Genomic DNA, 19,820 nt, shown 5'->3' on the forward strand with positions numbered 1-19,820 from the left:
ACTGTTGTATGTGTTGTATCTCTGGTTAGCTCAGTTGGCTGGATAGCTGGTTCGTGATGCAGAGCGATGCCAACTACGCAGGTTCAGTTCTAGTATTTGCTGAGATTATTCATGAAGGCCCCACCTTCTAAACCTTGTCTCGCGCCTGAGGTATGGTGACCCTCAGGTTAAATAACTACCAGTCAAAGGGGGAGAGTAGCCTATGGTCCTCTGGGACTGTGACAACATTTACAAATATCTCTGGAACTCTACTGCTAGACATTTGAATGAATCATCCGTTTTTGCTATCAACATCCCCATAGCCTCTAACACTCAATTTCAACATTAGTTATTGTTGGTTTGTCTCCTATGGATCTTTGTCCATGGCTGTCTAGTTTCCTGTTGCCTGACCAAATTGATGATTCATCCTCTGGTTCTATTAGCTCAGGAGAATTTCAAGCTCTGTTCTGTCTTGCACCTTATTCCTACTTAATGGCAATGGCCCCTTCACCTATTTTTCAACCCTGTGTACTCTTTTTTTTTGTTGTTGTTGTTGTTGTTGTTGATGATTCTTTTTGGTGCTTTAGATATTCAATCAACCTCAAACCGCTGAATCACTATATTTTAAACTTCTTCATGGTTTTCATTAGGGTAGTGAAAATCCTGTTTCTTCAAAGCGAGTTTCTTCCAGTCTCTCGAAAGCCGAAACAACAATTACATTTACCCTTCATCTGTTGGCATTCTCGGAATCACTATTTTCTTTGGTAACAAGTGCAATTCTAAAGTATTCTTTCTAAAATTGTTTCCAAGAAGCTTGGTTTTTCGCCCATGTCCAAAATTCAGTTTTCCTCAACAACTCAAAACTTTCTGTAAAACCAATTGTTCAGAACTTGATCCATATATGCGAAGCCTGTTCTTACACTTATGGATGCTGTATAAAAATACTTGTCTGATAGCTGACCCCTTCTCCTTATAGTCTTAAACAGCCATTGATTTATTGATGCTTAACAATATGAATGCTGAAATAAGGTACTGTACAGCCTCGATTGGACATGTAGCAAAACCTTTTCCTTTAATCTTTAGGTTTTTTTTTAAGCCATTGCATGCTATAAAATAACTTCAGTTGAAGTCATTTCTCTTTTGGGCCAGCTCTCTTTGTGATCAAGGAGCCCAGTAATGCAGATTTATGTCAGGGGCGATCTTCCATTCATTTTGGCCTCTGGTAGAGATCTCTCAATCATGACTGAGTTGAAAGGACAGACAACGATGGGAGTCAAAATCATAGCCTGCTGATCCTCCCAGCAAAATTACTTTTTAAGATGAATCAAATAAAATTTGAAACAAGTCCCATTCAACCTGATGATGCTCATTGACCTCTGATTTTTATTAGTCTGGCCACTTTTACTATTCTGCAACTGTTCTGCCTAATAGTTTAAGGATTCTCCACAGATAGATCCAATACAATTCATTGTCATAAGAACTGAATCATGTTTACCATTTAACTGGTGCTTCAGAGATGGTTTTGCCTTCACAAAGGAGGACACAAATAATGTAGCATAAATGTTTGGGAACACAGGGTTTAGTAAGAGGGAAGAACATAGAACATAGAAAATACAGCACAGAACAGGCCCTTCGGCCCATGATGTTGTGCCGAACCTTTGTCCTAGATTAATCATAGATTATCATTGAATTTACAGTGCAGAAGGAGGCCATTCGGCCCCCTGAGTCTGCACCGGCTCTTGGAAAGAGCACCCCACCCAAACTCAACACCTCCACCCAACACCAAGGGCAATTTTGGACACTAAGGGCAATTTATCATGGCCAATCCACCTACACTGCACATCTTTGGACTGTGGGAGGAAACTGGAGCACCCGGAGGAAACCCACGCAGACACGGGGAGGACGTGCAGACTCCGCTTCCAAAATGGACAACCTCACACTTTTCAGGGTTAAACTCCATCTGCCACTTCTCAGCCCAGCTCTGCATCCTATCTATGTCTCTTTGCAGCCGACAACAGCCCTCCTTACTATCCTAGAACTAAAGCAAATAGTAGTGGTAGGGAAATGGTGTTGGGGAAATAGATGGGATTGAAAGCCAATAAATCCCCAGGACCTGATTATCTACATCCCAGAGTACCTAAGGAAATGGCCCGAGAAATAATGGATACATTGGTCATCATCTTCCAAGATTCTGCAGACTCTGGAACAATTCCTACGGATTGAAGGGTAGCTAATGTAACCCCACTATTTAAAAAGGGAGGTTGCAAGAAAACAGAGTTATAGACAAGTCAGCCTGACGTTGGTCGTGGGGAAAATGCTAGAGACCATTATAAAAGATTTAACAGCGGAGCACTTGGAAAACAGTAGCAGGATTGAGTCAGCATGGATTTTGAAAGGGAAAATATGCTTGACAAATCAACTAGAATCCTTCACAGATGTAACTAGTAGAGTTGATTAGAAGGAACTAGTGGTGAGCCTGTGGCATTCTCTATCAGAGAAAGCAGTTGAGGCCAAAACATTGTATGTTTTTAAGAAAGAGCAGCACGGTAGCATTGTGGAAAGCACAATTGCTTCACAGCTCCAGGGTCCCAGGTTCGATTCCGGCTTGGGTCACTGTCTGTGCGGAGTCTGCACATCCTCTCCGTGTGTGCGTGGGTTTCCTCTGGGTGCTCCGGTTTCCTCCCACAGTCCAAAGATGTGCAGGTTAGGTGGATTGGCCATGATAAATTGCCCTTCATGTCCAAAATTGCTCTTGGGGTTGGGTGGGTTTACTGGGTTATGGGGATAGGGTGGAGGTGTTGACCTTGGGTAGGGTGCTCTTTCCAAGAGCCGGTGCAGACTCGATGGGCCGAATGGCCTCCTTTTGCACTGTAAATTCTATGACAATCTATGAGTTAGATATAGCGCTTGGGGCTAAAGGAATCCGAGGATATGGATGAAAGTGAGAACAGGTTCCTCAGTTGGATTATCAGCCATCATCATGAATGGCGGAGAAGGCACAAAGGACCGAATTGCCTGCCTCTGCCATTTCTATGTTTCTATGCATTTTAATCTCTTCTCCGAGAGCAATGGGGGCAGGGTCATTGAATGTTTTTAAGTTGGTTAGATTCTTGCCTGACCAGTGGGGTAGTTTGGAGGGGTAAAATGGCTCCTGTTCCTGCATTTCAACATGATCTTTTGATGTTGAGAGTTTTGTGCTCCTTTTTCAGATTGAGTGGTTTCCAGTTTTTCTGAACTTTGTATATAATCTGTAGGAGTATTTAAAACTTTTTTCTGTTTATTGAAGTAGCTGACGGGTAGGTTCTTGATTTCCCCTTGTGTTTTTCATAATGTCCCTGGCCACTTTCATTTTAATAACCCGGTGTAATTTTCCTTGTGTTTGCAATCCCTTGGGAGACTCCCAAGAGATTTATTTCTGTGTTTTGGAATGGAGCCTAAGGGGGGAAAAAAAAATCAAATCCTGTATTTGGATGACATTTAACTTGATTATCCATTCACTGAAGCATAATGAGTTGGTCCACTGAATTTTGACCAGCATGTTGGCCTGAATTACAGGGGGATGTACAGAGAAAGGTTGGCATATTTATGGAAAATAAATTCTATTTTCCCTGTCAATATAGATAAGTTACAGAGGCATGGGTGTCTCATGTTGCTTGATAAGCACATTTTGAGCATTTATGAATGGTTTCATTGAGCTTTCAGCGATTCAATTGACATGGAGGTTGATTTTGCAACACATGCAAACTAATCTATAATCTAGCAGTATATTAATGGACCCAACAATGTTGCCATTCATTACAGCTATGAATATTGACATCACTATAGCAATGAGGCCTGCAAAAGCCATTTAAGAAACATATGCATGAAGAAAGTTTTAGGTTAACTTGGTGTACCTAGTTCATCATCATATTTGTCTCAATTAGTTTTCATGAATCACTCAAGAATTGAACAAGGAGCTTTCAGAGATTTATTTTTGTGTAACCTTTTTGTTGTAACAAGGGTTTTAATTCATGAGGAACAGCAAAACCTTCAGCACACTTGAAGCGTCATTCACACAGTCAGGACTGTCCAAAAAAAAATTATAGTAAATAGCTATCAACTGGTTATATCCTTAAAAGTTGGACTCTACAGTCAGTAACTTGGTTTCACCCCCTCAGTAGTTTTTATTTAAAAAAAAAAAAAAAATTTTTTTTGGAGTACCCAATTATTATTTTTTCCCATTTAAGGGGCAATTTAGCATGGCCAATCCACCTAACCAGCACATCTTTGGGTTGTGGGGGTGAAACCCACACAGACACATGGTAATTTTAATATTACAGTGACAGCATAACGATGTGGTTGTGGTTTTGTGTTTCAAGCTGTGACTGGCACTTAGTTGCACTATTTGTGTGCAATAAGATTGTTAGTTCACAAACATTTTCTTTCACAGCGCACCCCACTTAAATGGATTGGAATAACCCACTGTGTATCTCCTTGAATTCATTATATTTCATTAGTGGCTCAGAATTTGGATGAGCAGTGTTCAGTTGTCAACTAACGATGGATATCCAATTTCAGTCTTCACTTCCAAGAAGTTGAATAATACTGGGCACTTCACAAACAACAGGAGGAAATTATGAGGCAGGTTTACACTGCTCGAGCCTCGCCTAACTTCTGATTAAGATGTTATCTCACTGGTGCCCAAGATGACACCATGCCATCTGAAGATGGTTACAGACTGGAGGTGAAATAGGGAAATTGTAAACCATTTAAAATGGGCAGCAACTATGTCCCTGTTTAGAACTGACCATTGTACCTCACCTTCCACAACAGGATGTAATGATGACAAATGACAGTGAATTTCTTTTATTCCAATTTATGCTGCAAAATGACATATTGCTTAGGAGTGAGTCTTCAAGCTTACAAGAGGGAAACTGGCCTTGACCATATCAGTGCAGATAGTGCCACAATAAATTGGTGGTCATCAATTCCGAAGTGAATCTGTGTGGAGTCAGGATGAGTTAATGCAGTCTAGCATTGTTTTTCTCTGATGCCTATAATGGAGGATTTGCAATAATAGATTTTTGTAGCATGCACTATTTTACTGTCAACATGTTTGCAACTGATGGTGTGTAATTGATGTTGTCCATTGCTTCAACAAAGTCAGATGTACGAAAAAAACATTTAAAGTCTCTATCAAATTGGTATTCCAGAAATCTCTTGAAAGGCTGTTTAGAGATTCAATGTGATATTTCCTAATATTTATTGTGATTCAGGGTCCTGCGTATCACCTGTGCAAGATTGTTAGGATTTATGAGTTTAAACATTCCTCTGCCTAAGGTTTACAGCACAGAATACATTGCTTGGAAAGTTGTCAAAACAGCTGCTGCAAATCGGCAAACATAGTGCTTGTGTTTAACTATCTTTAGACCAAGACTGGACATTTTAGAAAGGGCCTTGCAATAGTGGACTTTTTAGAAAGCAGCTTCTCTGTAATACAGTTATTGTTGGCTTGAATTTCTTCACAGTTTTATATCTCAGCTCATTTGCTTGCAAACAGCATCTCATAATGATGAGGATACCATGTTCAAAGGTGTTACTCTATGCAAAATCCACAGTGATTAATTACCACACGATGTATTTTTAAAAAGCATATTTTGTTCCAAGTATTTCAGAACTTAGAAAGTTGCGATTGTTCAGTAATTTTTTTTTTAAATTTAGAGTACCCAATTCATTTTTTTTCCAATTAAGGGGCAATTTAGCGTGGCCAATCCACCTAGCCTGCACATCTTTTGGGTTGTGGGGGCGAAACCCACGCAAACACGGGGAGAATGTGCAAACTCCACACGGACAGTGACCCAGAGCCGGGATCGAGCCTGGGACCTCGGCGCCGTGAGGCAGCAGGGCTAACCCACTGCGCCACCGTGCTGCCATTGTTCAGTAATTGATGCAATCCCAAAGTAATACTTGGCTATGGCCTAGGAAGACGCGTGTTAAATTAACCAATCTTATCCAGGACATTTGACTTTAGCGTTCCGGATAATCATGGGTTTTAATATTTGATCACTGTCATGGTTACTGCTAAAATGTGTAGAGGTTGGCAAGGCAGTATCAGGTTGGCTATGATGTCTTCCATGATTCAATAATTTTGCTGAGACCATAAAAAATTTTAAATAAATTTAGATTACCCAATTTTTTTTTTTCCCAATTAAGGGGCAATTTAGTGTGGCCAATCCACCTACCCTGCACATCTTTGGGTTGTGGGAGTGAGACTCACACAGACAGGGGGCGAATGTGCAAACTCCACATGGACAGTGACCCAGGATCGAGATTAAACAGCAGTGCCGTGAGGCAGCAGTGCTAACCACTGCGTCGCCATGCCGCCTGAGACCATTTAAGTTTATGCATGAAGAAATGTCACTTAGGCAGTGCATGTGAAATAGTATCCATGTAACCATCACTTTCAAAAGAAGCGGGTGAGCGGACGGGGCATGCAAATGGGGGGGGACACTCCTACATTATGATTTAATAACTGCAAGAAAGGGTTCTTTGATTTCTTTTCTTAATTATTTAATCTTTAATTTCTTCAGAAGGACCTTACACTTAGACCACAAGAACGAAATGAAAAGTGGGAGAAGCAAGTCGGGAAGAAACCACGGCAGGTAGCAAATGGCATGCTGGCAGAGCCAAGTGAAAATGGGCATGAGAATGGAAATACCTTTAACAGAGGACGAGTTCAGGGAAGGGATCGAACAAAGAAGAAAGTTCCACTGAAGAACTCTACACAGGTCTGTGAAGTATACCTCTTTCATTTGTATATGTAACTATGAGACGGCACTGGTTTTAACAGAGTTTGTATAAGGATATGGGATCTTCATCACAGGATTTTAAAATCACTATTGTTTTTACTTCTGAACTTGCATTTCATACAGTATATTCTTCCCATTGTAATGAAGGACCAGCTCTGTACAAATATTAGCCAATTTTGCTTTGTTGTGTTCTGATCCCATCCCGTGAGATCCTGAGACATGCCTAAACCATTAAAAGTGATGCCACCGATGACGAGTGAAAATTTGAACTGTTCCCTGCTAAGTCAGCCAAGTTCCAGTGGATGTGAATTGCCCAGAATGACTTGGTAACCTGCGTTCAGTGATCATTGTAAGAGGCATTTACATAAAGAAACTGCATTTTCCTTGATGGAATATAATAAGGCAAGGAACTCGAGGCAATGATTGTCTTCTTAGGCATTTGATATTTTTGAATTATAGCCAGTGCTGGTTGTTGTTGTTGCTCTATGATTAAATGCTGTTTGATTTATACTTTTCTTTTGCTGTATTTTTCCTTTTGCAGAATATACTGTCAGCCTGATCCCCTATTTTAATGAAAATGTATTACTTTGATGGCAAAAAGTAGCTGTTTTAATAGCTTAACATTCATTTCACAAATTTCTTTGTGTTAATTTGGGGCAGCATATGGCAGGAAATTGACGGAAAACCACACGGGAAATGTAATGCACAAACCAGATAAGCAAATTATCAGAACTTCCTTGTCAGCATATTCTTGTGAGCTTTAGAAGTTAGAGTAAACATTCAACTGGAGATTCCGAATCAAATCGCATGTACATTAAGATTTGAACTGACTGACTGAGTAGTTTATAATTGTTATATACTATTAAGATACTAAGAGTGATGTAGGTTTAAGCAAGTACAAGACTCAATGTTTCATTCAAAATCTTGGCTTTGAGAACATAGTAAATTCTTGCTTTTCATGATCAGTAATATCAAGTCATGTTCTTCCCTGTGATCGTTAAAGAGGAATAAGTGACATTCTTCTCCCTTAGCTCTAACAAGACAAATTAAGGCTTATCCAATGTGACAGCTCTTCTTTAAAAATAATACAAATTATACCTCTGGAGATACTTGACTTTAGTTTCAGCTAAATAGTATGCCGTGTAAAATAGCATATACTCAGAAGAGCACAACGCTGGCCAAGTGGCAACTTAGGCGTGTGAGCCAATTATGTTAAATTCCAAACTGATTATTGGCTGAAGTTGATTGATTTGTTTTTATTTTAAACAATGGGTATTGGAATGTGTATTGGATTAGTTTGGAATTCATATTCATTCCTATGAGGAACTACTTCAACAGATCAACCACATTTATAGAATTAATCTGCTCTGGTTTTCACCTTAGTTTGCTTAGGTGCTGTCTTGTTCCAGGAGACACAAACTTTTATTAATTTGACAAGGCCTCTTCTGTGTTTGACTTTTTTTTTACTGATCTATAAATTAATCTAGCTTACATCTGTGTTGCAAATGAATCGTTTTTTTAGGTTCCACGATTTCAGTTAGCTTGTTTCTCAGCGAATGAAAACTTTTTAATTTAGCATGTTCAAATTTGTTGGGAAAACCATAGACGAAAAACAGTAAGGGAAGTGAATTGTTTTGGAGTTGCACAAAAAGAGAAAGGATTAGGTGAAAAGAGGGAAAATTGATATGATCAATAGGACAGAATAGAAACATAGAAAATAGGAGCAGGAGTAGGCCATGTGGCTCTTTGAGTCTGCTCCTCCATTCCATATCATCCTGGCAATAATCTCTATGTCAGTGCCATACACCTGTCCTCCATAGTCTAGCAATCTATTTACTTCTTAAATATGTTCAGTTACTTGGCCTCCACAGCATTCTCTGGTAGAAAGTTCCACAGGTTCACCACCCTCAGAGTGAAGAGGTTATCCAGCCCTGTCAGAATTTTATGCATTTCAATGAGATAGGCCCCTCTCAGTCTTCTAAACTCCAGATAACACAGGCCGAGGTGACCCTATCTCTTCTCGTTTAACAATTCTGCCATCTCCAGATTCAGTCTGGTGAGCGCACGCCCTCTGTGGCAAGTATATCCCTTCTTGGGTAAGGAGACCAAAACTGCGCACACCGCCCCATGTGTGGTCTCACCGCTGACAAACAGTGGCAGCCGTGTGTACCATCTACAAGACGCATTGCAGTAACTCACGAAGGTTCCTTCGACAGCACCTTCCAAACACGACCACTACCATCTGGAAGTGCAAGAGCAGCAGACGTTTGGGAACCCCTCCAAGTCACTCACCACCCTGACTTGGAAATATATGTCGCTGGGACAAAATCCTGGAACTCCCTCCCTAACAGTGCAGTGGATGTGTATCTACACCTGAAGGACTGCAGCGGTTCAAGAATGCAACTCACCATCACCTTCTGAAGGATGGGCAATAAATGTTGGCCTAACCAGTGACGCCCACATCCCATAAATGAATAAAATAAATAAGAATTATTTAACTCTCGGGTGGTTGAATTTCCACGGGTCCACCCCCACTATCTGCTCTTGAGCCATTCCTGTTATGGGCTCTCACTCTGGGTTTGGATCTGTCCATTGTCCGGTCCTGCACACAGTTAAAATTGCCTCCCATGAAGAGTCAGTGGGTGTTTAGGGCAGGGATTTCAGCCATTGTTTTTTTGATGAACTCTGCATCGTCCCAGTTTGGGGGTATATATATTTACCAAGATTACTGGGGCCCTTTCCAGGGTCCCGCTGACCATAACAAATCACCCTTCTCGGTCCGTCACTATGCCCATCGCCGTGAATGAAACTATCCTGGTTACTCGTATGGCCACCCCACCTTGCCCTAACATCGAAGAATGCATGAAACGCTTGTCCCACCCAGCCCTTTCCTTACCCGCAGCCGGTCCTTCTCCCTTAGGTGTGTCTCCTTTAGGAAGGCTATGTCCACCCTCAGACTCTTGACATGAGCGAGGACTCCCCCCAAAAATCAGAGCATCTTAAGTCAGTTCAGGTACTCCAACAACTGTGATCTTAGCTCAGTACAAACTAAAAATCAAAGCTAAGATACCTTGTGGTTGTCTGGCTCTGTTGCACATTGATGCATTTACTGGTCTGGATTCTGGTTTATATTTTTACTGTGACGTTCAGTTGTAGAAATAAAACTTGCAGCATGGACATATGCAAATTATCCTTTCCATGGTCTGCTGTGTACTTGATTGTTCCATGACATTTGATCTTTCAAGGTAACATACAATACTACAGTGGAAACCAAGTGAGGGATCATTCCTTTTTGGCATAGCCCTTTTTGCATCTGAAATAATGCACTGTTGCTGTAGAATGAAGGAGTGTGCTTTGGTATATTTTTTAGTAACTTGATATAGAAGTGGACATCTTCAGGAAGTGCTATTCTTTAAAGATTCTTTAGAAATGCACCAGTAATCGGTGAATCATGCTTGCTTCCTGAGTTTTATAATGCCAACTTGACTGTTTTTAAGCTTGTGTCTTTGGTAAGCAAAACCATTTGATCCTTCATGCCAAAGTGCTTTAATGCTGCTTTGTGTTCACCAAGAAAGTCTGACAGTGTGGTACAGGACAGTTGCCAAATACTTGGAAGTTATGTTGGTGTTCAGGGTCACATTTGGGAGTTACGCTGAATTGTACACTTGACAGTATGTGATTATACAAGTTAAATAGACTAAACGCAGAGCAAGTACATTTCCCTCTTCACCTCTGCTCCATCACACACACACAAAGTATTTCTAAAATGTTCAGTACATTTTATGATGGCCAAGCAGAGTTGTGAAATGTTCCAGTTTTTATTCATATAGAACCAATTTTAAAATTCATGTAGCAATGCTTAGTCATGTTTTAATAATTTCGATCAATTTTCTTTGTTGTGGGAAGGATTTTGAAATCAATATATGTCTAATACTTGTGATTGAAAACCGAGAATTTGAACAGGTTTAAAAAGAAAAGCCACAATTTTCCATCATTGGAGAATGCGTATTAAAGCCATGATGATCAATGAAGTTATGCAATTTATCACCTTGTCATAGGTGGCCATTGTGGTACGGTTTGATTCTATTCACCATGTGGCACAGCAAGAGATGCCTGCAGAGGATATGCTTTTGGGAGGGAGATAGATGGTTTGTGTCATAATATACATCAGTATATCATGGTGCAGACACGCACACTGATGGACACACAGCAAGACCAATCAACACACACAACACCACAGCCAATCACCAGTTAGAGCACACTCACTATAAAGACCGAGGGCATCAGTTGTCACGCTCATTCGGGATGCAGCCTCTCAGAAGGACAGAGCTTACAGCACAGATCTTTACCATGTACTGAGTACATAGACTGGTTAGGACAGGCCTTTAGTTTAATCTAACATCGTGTTAACCCACAGTGAAAATATGTTCAACAGTTTCTAGCTTAATAAAATAGTGTTGTACTATTTTAAGTGTTGGTGGCCTGTATGTGTTCCACGGATCCAGAGCACCCAACACATCAGTTTGATTGACAGGTCAGCTAGTATCTCATTGTTAAGGAAGATATTGGGAACACCAACCACCCCACTGTCTCTTGGGATGGCAGTTAACAAAGCAAGGGGATATATGGGGGCGGAGTGATTAAGAACAGAAGTTTATGAAGCACATCCCTTGATTTGAACTTAGAATCTAAAATGCAGAAATTAAAGAAAACACCAGATTGTGCTTTTGTATCTAAAAACACACATCAGATTTTACAGTTAGACGTAGCCAGGACAGTGAGGCAAAAACCAAGAAGTTGGGATTTTTATTTATTCCAATGTTTTTGAGGAGAGAAGTGTGATTGAGCTATATGCAATTTTCTTTGATCTCTCCATGGTTGCTTGCTTTCTCAGAAATAAAACAGCTTAATGATTTGTCCCTGATCTCAATGAGCATTTCTCAAAAGATTGGGAAATAACAAAGACACAATATTCAATTCCAACCACGAGACCTGCTATTGTTATGCCCCTAGTGACGCTATCATATAATTAGATATTGGTCTGCTTTCAAAGCCAGTGATTTGCCCTGTGCTAAACCAGCCCCTTAAAGTTGGCGTTGACAATCATATCAGTTCTCTCCCCTGTGCTGGTCAGAACCCTTTCACTTTTGAACCCTTTTTTAAAGATATTACTTCCCCTGATAAGGCAAGAAGGAAGAATGTTACTGGTAGTACCTTTTGAACAGAGCTGCTTGAAGTCACAACGATGCCGTGGTTACTGCTGTATCTTAGACCCGAGACCAAAAGAAACATGGTCTCTCCTAGCATCCATCCTCTCTATAACATTATGACAATGATGATTGTAAACTAGTATTTTGTTAGTCGATGGCACTCTGACATTTATGAAATGTAGGCCTGATCATCTCATTCTAAATTATTTTACTTTGCTTCAGAAACATACCCTTCTTGGCTCCCAGCAGTAGCTTAATTGGAAAATGTGGTTCAGTAGCACAGAAAAAGGAACCAAGGTTTGAACCCATGAATGTTGTGTTGCCTGTACTCGTGTTGAGGTGTGATAACAAAAATTGAACTTTTCTCCTTGTGGCTTTGTTCCTATTTAATGCCCATGTTCCATGCAGCACAATTGTGTGAGTATGTGGGAAGGGGAAGTTCTGGTTCGCTTGTAATCATTTGTAGGTATTAGCCGACCAATATTTGCTCTTGACATTAAAAAGTCAATAATATGTCACTGGGTTAAGTGGCCAGTGGGATTACCATTCCCGTGGAACTCCTGCCTTGAGAGATGTCAAGTAAAGACTACAAATAAGTAATTAGGGATGTCTCTTTTTTTTAAAGAATACGATATATTCTGGTTCTTTAGAAAATGTCAGATAAGCTTTTATTAGAATAATACTGTTCAATATATGTAAATTGATTTGCAATTATGCAATGTTTCTCTGCTACTTCCTAGCACTTTCCTGATGACACAGGATATATGTAAACCTACATAGGATTACATAAAACCTATGACACAGAAACAGGCTATTCGGTCTAGCCAATCCATGCCAGTGTTTATGCTCCGCTTGCGTCCCCTTCCATCTTTCCTCATCAAAATCTACATAATAAGCCTATTTTCCCTTCTCCCTCAAATGCTATTTTGCTTCTCTCTTCACTGTACAGGAAACAAAATACATTCCAATAATAGTACCTCATGGTAGACAAAAGGGGAAGTCACATGGGATCAGAGGAGAGCTGGGAAGTTGGATACAGAACTGGCTTGGGCACAGAAGACAGAGGGTAGCAGTAGAAGGGTGCTTTTCTGAATGGAAGGCTGTGACTAACGGCGTTCCTCCTGGATCACTTCTGGGGCCTTTGTTGTTCGTGGTGTATATGAATGATTTGAAAGAAAATGTAGCTGGTCTGATTAGTAAGTTCGCAGACGGCACAAAAATTGGTGGAGTTGCGGATAGTGAGGAGGATTGTCAGACAATACAGCAGAATATAAACTGGTTGGAGTCATGGGCAGAGAAATGGCAGATGGAGTTTAATACGGACAAGTGTGAGGTAATATACTTTAGAAGGTCCAATGCATGTAGGAATTACACAATAAATGGTAAAACTTGCAATACTGACAGGCAGAGAGATCTGGGCATGCATGTCCACCGATCACTGAAAGTGGCAACGCATGTGGACAAGGTGGTCAAAAAGGCATACAGCATGCTGGCCTTCATTGGTCGGGGCATTGAATATAAAAATTGGCAAGTCATGTTGCAGCTGTACAGGACCTTAGGGTTCATTTGGAATATTGATTTGATTTGATTTATTGTCACATGTACCCAGGTACAGTGGAAAGTATTTTTCTGCGGCCAAGGGAACGTACACAGTACGTACATAGTAGACAAAAAAAGAATCGACAGAGCACATTGACCAATGGTACATCGACAAACGGTGATTGGTTGCAGTGCGGAACAAGGGGCCAAACAAAGCAAATACATGAGCAAGAGCAGCATGGGACGTCTTGAATAGTGTTCTGGAACAGATCAGTCCGAGGGGGAGTCGTTGAGGAGTCTTGTAGCTGTGGGGAAGAAGCTGTTCCTATATCTGGATGTGCAAGTCTTCAGACTTCTATCTTCTGCCTGATGGAAGGGTCTGGAAGAAGGCAAAGACTTGGTGGGAGTGGTCTCTGATAATGCTGTCTGCCTTCCTGAGGCAGCGGGAGGTGTAGACAGAATCAATGTGCGGGTGGCAAGCTTGTGTGATGCGTTAGGCTGAGTTCACCACACTCTGCAGTTTCTTGCGATCTTGGGCTGAGCAGTTGCCATACCATCTGTGATGCAGCCGGATAGGATGCTCTCTATGGCACATCTGTAGAGGTTTGTGAGAGTCGATGCAGACATGTTGAATTTCTTTATCTTCCGGAGGAAGTAGAGACGTTATTGGGCTTTCTTGACTGTTGCATCAACGTGAGTGGATCAGGAGAGAATGTTGATGGTGACCCCCAGGAACTTAAAGCTATCGGCCATCTCCACTTCGGAGCCATTGATGCAGGGTGTGTGGGGGCTTTTGTGCTACGCTTCCTGAAATCGATGATCAGTTCCTTGGTATTTCCGAATATTGTGTACAGTTCTGGTCGCCACACTACCTGAAGGATGTGGATGCTTTGGAGTGGGTACAGAAGCGGTTTACTAGGATGTTGCCTGGTATGGAGGGCATTGGCTATGAGGAGAGGTTAGATAAATGCGCTCTTTTCTCACTGGAATGACGGAGGTTGTGAGGTGACCTGATAGAGGTCTACAAGATTATGAGTGGCATGGATAGAGTGGATCGTCGGATGCTCTTTCCTAGGGTAGGAGAGTCAAGTACATGGGAACATAGGTTTAAAGTGCATGTGGAAAAGTTTAGAACAGATTTGCGAGGCAAGTCTTTTTTGCACAGAGGGTGGTAAATATATGGAACGTGCTGCCTGGGACGGTGGTGAAGCAGGTACAATAGTGGCATTTAAGGGGCATCTAGACAAATTTATGAATAGGATGGGAATGGAAGGGTACGGACTCCATAAATGCATACGGTTTTAGTTTAAGCAGGTACCATGGTTGGCGCAGGCTTGGAGGGCCGAAGGACCTGTTCCTGTGCTGTATTTTTCTTTGTTCTAAATCTGGAGATAGAGGGGCCAGAGGAACCTGGTGAAATTGCAATTACTAGGGAAGCAGTACTGAGCAAACTGATGGAGCTACATGCTGTCAAGTCTCTGGGTCGAAATGGACTTAATACCTTAAAAGAGGTGGCTAATGAGGTAGTGGATGCATTGATATTAATTTTCCAAAATTCAGGAATCACGTGATGTGAGCACAGGAGCGGTTGAGGTTTTGCACGTTTCGTCACTGCTTTCAATCTTTATTTTTATCCTTTTGCATATCTCTTTTTTAAATGTCTTTTTCCAGTTTACATGGCTTTTACTATGTGCTGTGTCTTGTTGGTCAATGTTTCAGCACTGTTCAGTCGAGACGATATGCTTTAACGGCGGCTGGGTAGCGTTAGGGTCAGACCTTGCCTTTGGGGTGCAGCTGCCTTTAAGAGGTTAACTGCCTTGACGATCCAGCTGATAGTCTGGGGATGTTAATCATAGAATTTACAGTGCAGAAGGAGGCCATTCGGCCCATCGAGTCTACACCGGCCCTTGAAAGAACACTCTACTAAAGCCCAGTAACCCCAGCTAACCTTTGGATACTAACGGGCAATTTAGCTTGGCCCATCCACCCAACCTGCACATCTTTGGACTGTGGGAGGAAACCGGAGGAAACCCACGCAGACACGGGGAGAAAGTGCAAATTCCACACAGGCAGTCACCCGAGGCCGGAATTGAAACCGGGTCCCTGGAGCTGTGAGACCCTTGAATGAACACTCCATTTTGCCCAGTAACCCCATCTAATCTTTGGACACTAAGGGGCAATTTAGTATGGCCAATCCTGTCGTCGGTCGAGGGGGTTTGAGGTCACCTGAGCTGGATGGGCTGTCCGCCTGTGATTGGAGCCTACATAGTTGACTACCTGGGCTCGATTGAGTCGGCACGTTGGAGATAATGAGGTTGGTGTTCCAGTGGTTGGAATCTTGGGAAGATCCTGAAGAGTGCTCTCCGTTTCAGATCCTGCTTTATCATAGATGTCTTTTTTTGTACACCAGAAGAGTGGTCTTTATCCTGCAGGGAAGTAAACATTCAGGGTGTGATGTCCTGCATCGTAGATTGCCCTGATTTAATAAGTTTTTACCATGTTTTTAAAAATAAATTTAGAGTACCCAATTAATTGTTTCCAATTAAGGGGCAATGTAGTGTGGCCAATCCACCTAACCTGCACATCTTTTGGGTTGTGGGGGTGAAACCCATGCAAACACGGGGAGAATGTGCAAACTCCACACGGACAGTGACCCATGGCCGGAATCGAACCTGGGACCTCGGCGCCTTGAGGCAGCAGTGCTAAAAGGGTTTATCATGTTAAACTGATTATTGATTTTGAAATTTGTGCACAGGCTCTTTATCCGAATATATCCTTGGGGGGAGGGGGGGATGATTGGAAGGTGTGCGTGGTGTACTGTCCTCGCTACATTCGAGGAAGCCCCCTCCCCCCCAAACTCCGTTTTCTATTAATTTTAAGCTGTGTTTTTTTTCTTCTTCAGGCTTAGATGGATTGTATTATCCTGGTGAGGACTGGGGTTTGTTGGACTTCCTTTTAGGGGGAAATTGATCATTTCTCCTGATGTGGGTCTCACTCTTTGACTGTTTTAACTGCTTGTGTGATTGAGGCCAGTCTCAATGTCCTTTTGTTTTTGATGGAAGGTAGTGTGTCTCGTGGGGTGGTCCCTCACAAGAGAGATTTTTTTTTCTCTCTTCTCCTAAAGGAGTGTTGGTCCTGCTGTTGGTATGTGTATTGTATAACTTTTTTGTGGGGGGGGGGGGGGGGGGGGGAGGAAAAAGGAGAAATGTCATGTCCTGTATGGGACCAAACTGGCTTAGCTTCGGAGGAGTGTAAGGATTGTGTGTATTAGTAGTCTTTGGAGCAAGTTCTCCGATCTTTCTTTGTGGAGTTTCTCGGCTAGGCAAAGGCTCTGCATCACTGCACAGAACAGGCCCTTCGGCCAACGATGTTGTGCCGAACCTTTGTCCTAGATTAATCATAGATTATCATTGAATTTACAGTGCAGAAGGAGGCCATTCGGCCCATTGAGTCTGCACCGGCTCTTGGAATGAGCACCCTGCCAAAAGTCAACACCTCCACCCAACACTAAGGGCAATTTTGGACACGGAGGGCAATTTATCATGGCCAATCCACCTAACCTGCACATCTTTGGACTGTGGGAGGAAACCGGAGCACCCGGAGGAAACCCACGCAGACACTGGGAGGATGTGCAGACTCCGCACAGACAGTGACCCAAGCCGGAATCGAATCTGGGACCCTGGAGCTGTGAAGCAATTGTGCTATCCACAATGCTACCGTGCTGCCCTTAAGAACAAATTAATCTACACTATATCATTTTACCGTAATCCATGTACCTATCCAATAGCTGCTTGAAGGTCCCTAATGTTTCTGACTCAACTACTTCCACAGGCAGTGCATTCCATGCCCCCACTACTCTCTGGGTAAAGAACCTACCTCTGACATTCCCCCTATATCTTCCACCATTCACCTTAAATTTATGACACCTTGGCATGGTTTGTTCCACCCGCGGAAAAAGTCTCTGACTGTCTAGTCTATCTATTCCCCTGATCATCTTATAAACCTCTATCAAGTCGCCCCTCATCCTTCTCCATTCTAATGAGAAAAGGCCTAGCACCCTCAACCTTTCCTCGTAAGACCTACTCTCCATTCCAGGCAACATCCTGGTAAATCTCCTTTGCACCTTTTCCAAAGCTTCCACATCCTTCCTAAAATGAGGCGACCAGAACTGTACACAGTGCTCCAAATGTGGCCGTACCAAAGTTTTGTACAGCTGCATCATCACCTCACGGCTCTTAAATTAAATCTCTCTGTTAATGAAAGCTAGCACACCATAGGCCTTCTTCACAGCTCTATCCACTTGAGTGGCAACTTTCAAAGATGTATGAACATAGGCCCCATGATCTCTCTGCTCCTCCACATTGCCAAGAACTCTACCGTTAACCCTGTATTCCGCATTCATATTTGTCCTTCCAAAATGGACAACCTCACACTTTTCAGGGTTAAACTCCATCTGCCACTTCTCAGCCCAGCTCTGCATCCTATCTATGTCTCTTTGCAGCCAACAACAGCCCTCCTCACTATCCACAACTCCACCAATCTTCGTATCGTCTGCAAATTTACTGACCCACCCTTCAACTCCCTCATCCAAGTCATTAATGAAAATCACAAACAGCAGAGGACCCAGAACTGATCCCTGCGGTATGCCACTGGTAACTGGGATCCAGGCTGAATATTTGCCATCCACCACCACTCTCTGACTTCTATCGGTTAGCCAGTCTCATTTGGCCCCTCTCATTTGTAAATACAGAAGAAAAGTACTCGTTCAAGACCTCTCCTATCTCTTCAGACTCAATACACAATCTCCCGCTACTGTCCTTGATCGGACCTACCCTCGCTCTAGTCATTCTCATATTTCTCACATATGTGTAAAAGGCCTTGGGGTTTTCCTTGATCCTACCCGCCAAAGATTGTTCATGCCCTCTCTTAGCTCTCCTAATCCCTTTCTTCAGTTCCCTCCTGGCTATCTTGTATCCCTCCAACACCCAGTCTGAACCTTGTTTCCTCAGCCTTACGTAAGTCTCTTTTTTCGTCTTAACAAGTCATTCAACCTCTCTTGTCAACCATTGTTCCCTCACTCGACCATCTCTTCCCTGCCTGACAGGGACATACATCTCAAGGACACGTAGTACCTGTTCCTTGAACAATTTCCACATTTCACTTGTGTCCTTCCCTGATAGCCTATGTTCCCAACTTATGCACTTCAATTCTTGTCTGACAACATCGTATTTACCCTTCCCCCAATTGTAAGCCTTGCCCTGTTGCACGCACCTATCCCTCTCCATTACTAAAGTGAAAGTCACAGAATTGTGGTCACTATCTCCAAAATGCTCCCCCACTAACAAATCTATCACTTGCCCTGGTTCATTACCAAGTACTAAATCCAATATTGCCCCTCCTCTGGTCGGACAATCTACATACTGTGTTAGTAAAGCTTCCTGGACACACTGCACAAACACCACCCCATCGAAACTATTTGATCGAAAGAGTTTCCACTCAATGTTTGGGAAGTTAAAGTCACCCATGACTACTACCCTGTGACTTCTGCACCTTTCCAAAATCTGTTTCCCAATCTGTTCCTCCACATCTCTGCTACTGTTGGGGGGCCTATAGAAAACTCCTAACAAGGTGACTGCTCCTTTCCTATTTCTGACTTCAACCCATACTACCTCAGTAGGCTGATACTCCTCAAACTGCCTTTCTGCAGCTGTTATACTATCTCTAATTAACAATGCCACCCCCCCCCCACCTCTTTTACCACCCTCCCTAATCTTATTGAAACATCTATAACCAGGGACCTCCAACAACCATTTCTGCCCCTCTTCTATCCAAGTTTCCGTGATGGCCACCACGTCATAGTCCCAAGTACCGATTCATGCCTTAAGTTCACCCACCTTATTCCTGATGCTTCTTGTGTTGAAGTATACATACTTCAACCCATCTCCGTGCCTGCAAGTACTCTCCTTTGTCAGTGTTCCCTTCCCCACTGCCTCATTACATGCTTTGGCGACCTGAATATTGGCTACCTCAGTTGCTGGACTACAAATCCGGTTCCCATTCCCCTGCCAAATTAGTTTAAACCCTCCCGGAGAGTACTAGAAATCCTCCCTCGCAGGATATTGGTGCCCCTCTGGTTCAGATGCAACCCGTCCTGCTTGTACAGGTCCCACCTTCCCCAGAATGCGCTCCAATTATCCAAATACCTGAAGCCCTCCCTCCTACACCATTCCTGCAGCCACGTTTTCAGCTGCACTCTCTCCCTATTCGTAGCCTCACTATCACGTGGCACCGGCAACAAACCAGA

The 19,820-nt window shown here is 42.5% G+C and overlaps 1 protein-coding gene across 12 annotated transcripts in view; it reads left to right on the forward strand.

Annotated features, from left to right (window-relative positions):
• Positions 1–19,820, forward strand: part of fbrsl1 (fibrosin-like 1) — a 1,210,587-nt gene that overhangs the window by 378,171 nt on the left and 812,596 nt on the right. For 11 of the 12 annotated variants that reach the window (XM_072468583.1, XM_072468681.1, XM_072468689.1 and 8 more), the window contains one exon: positions 6,549–6,746. In XM_072468583.1, coding sequence (XP_072324684.1) covers positions 6,549–6,746 — 198 coding nt within the window. The remainder of the gene's footprint in view (positions 1–6,548; positions 6,747–19,820) is intronic. The other variant, XM_072468500.1, reaches the window with a different exon arrangement.

This window comes from Scyliorhinus torazame, chromosome 1 (genome assembly GCF_047496885.1).
Source record: "Scyliorhinus torazame isolate Kashiwa2021f chromosome 1, sScyTor2.1, whole genome shotgun sequence".
Lineage (NCBI taxonomy): Eukaryota > Metazoa > Chordata > Chondrichthyes > Carcharhiniformes > Scyliorhinidae > Scyliorhinus > Scyliorhinus torazame.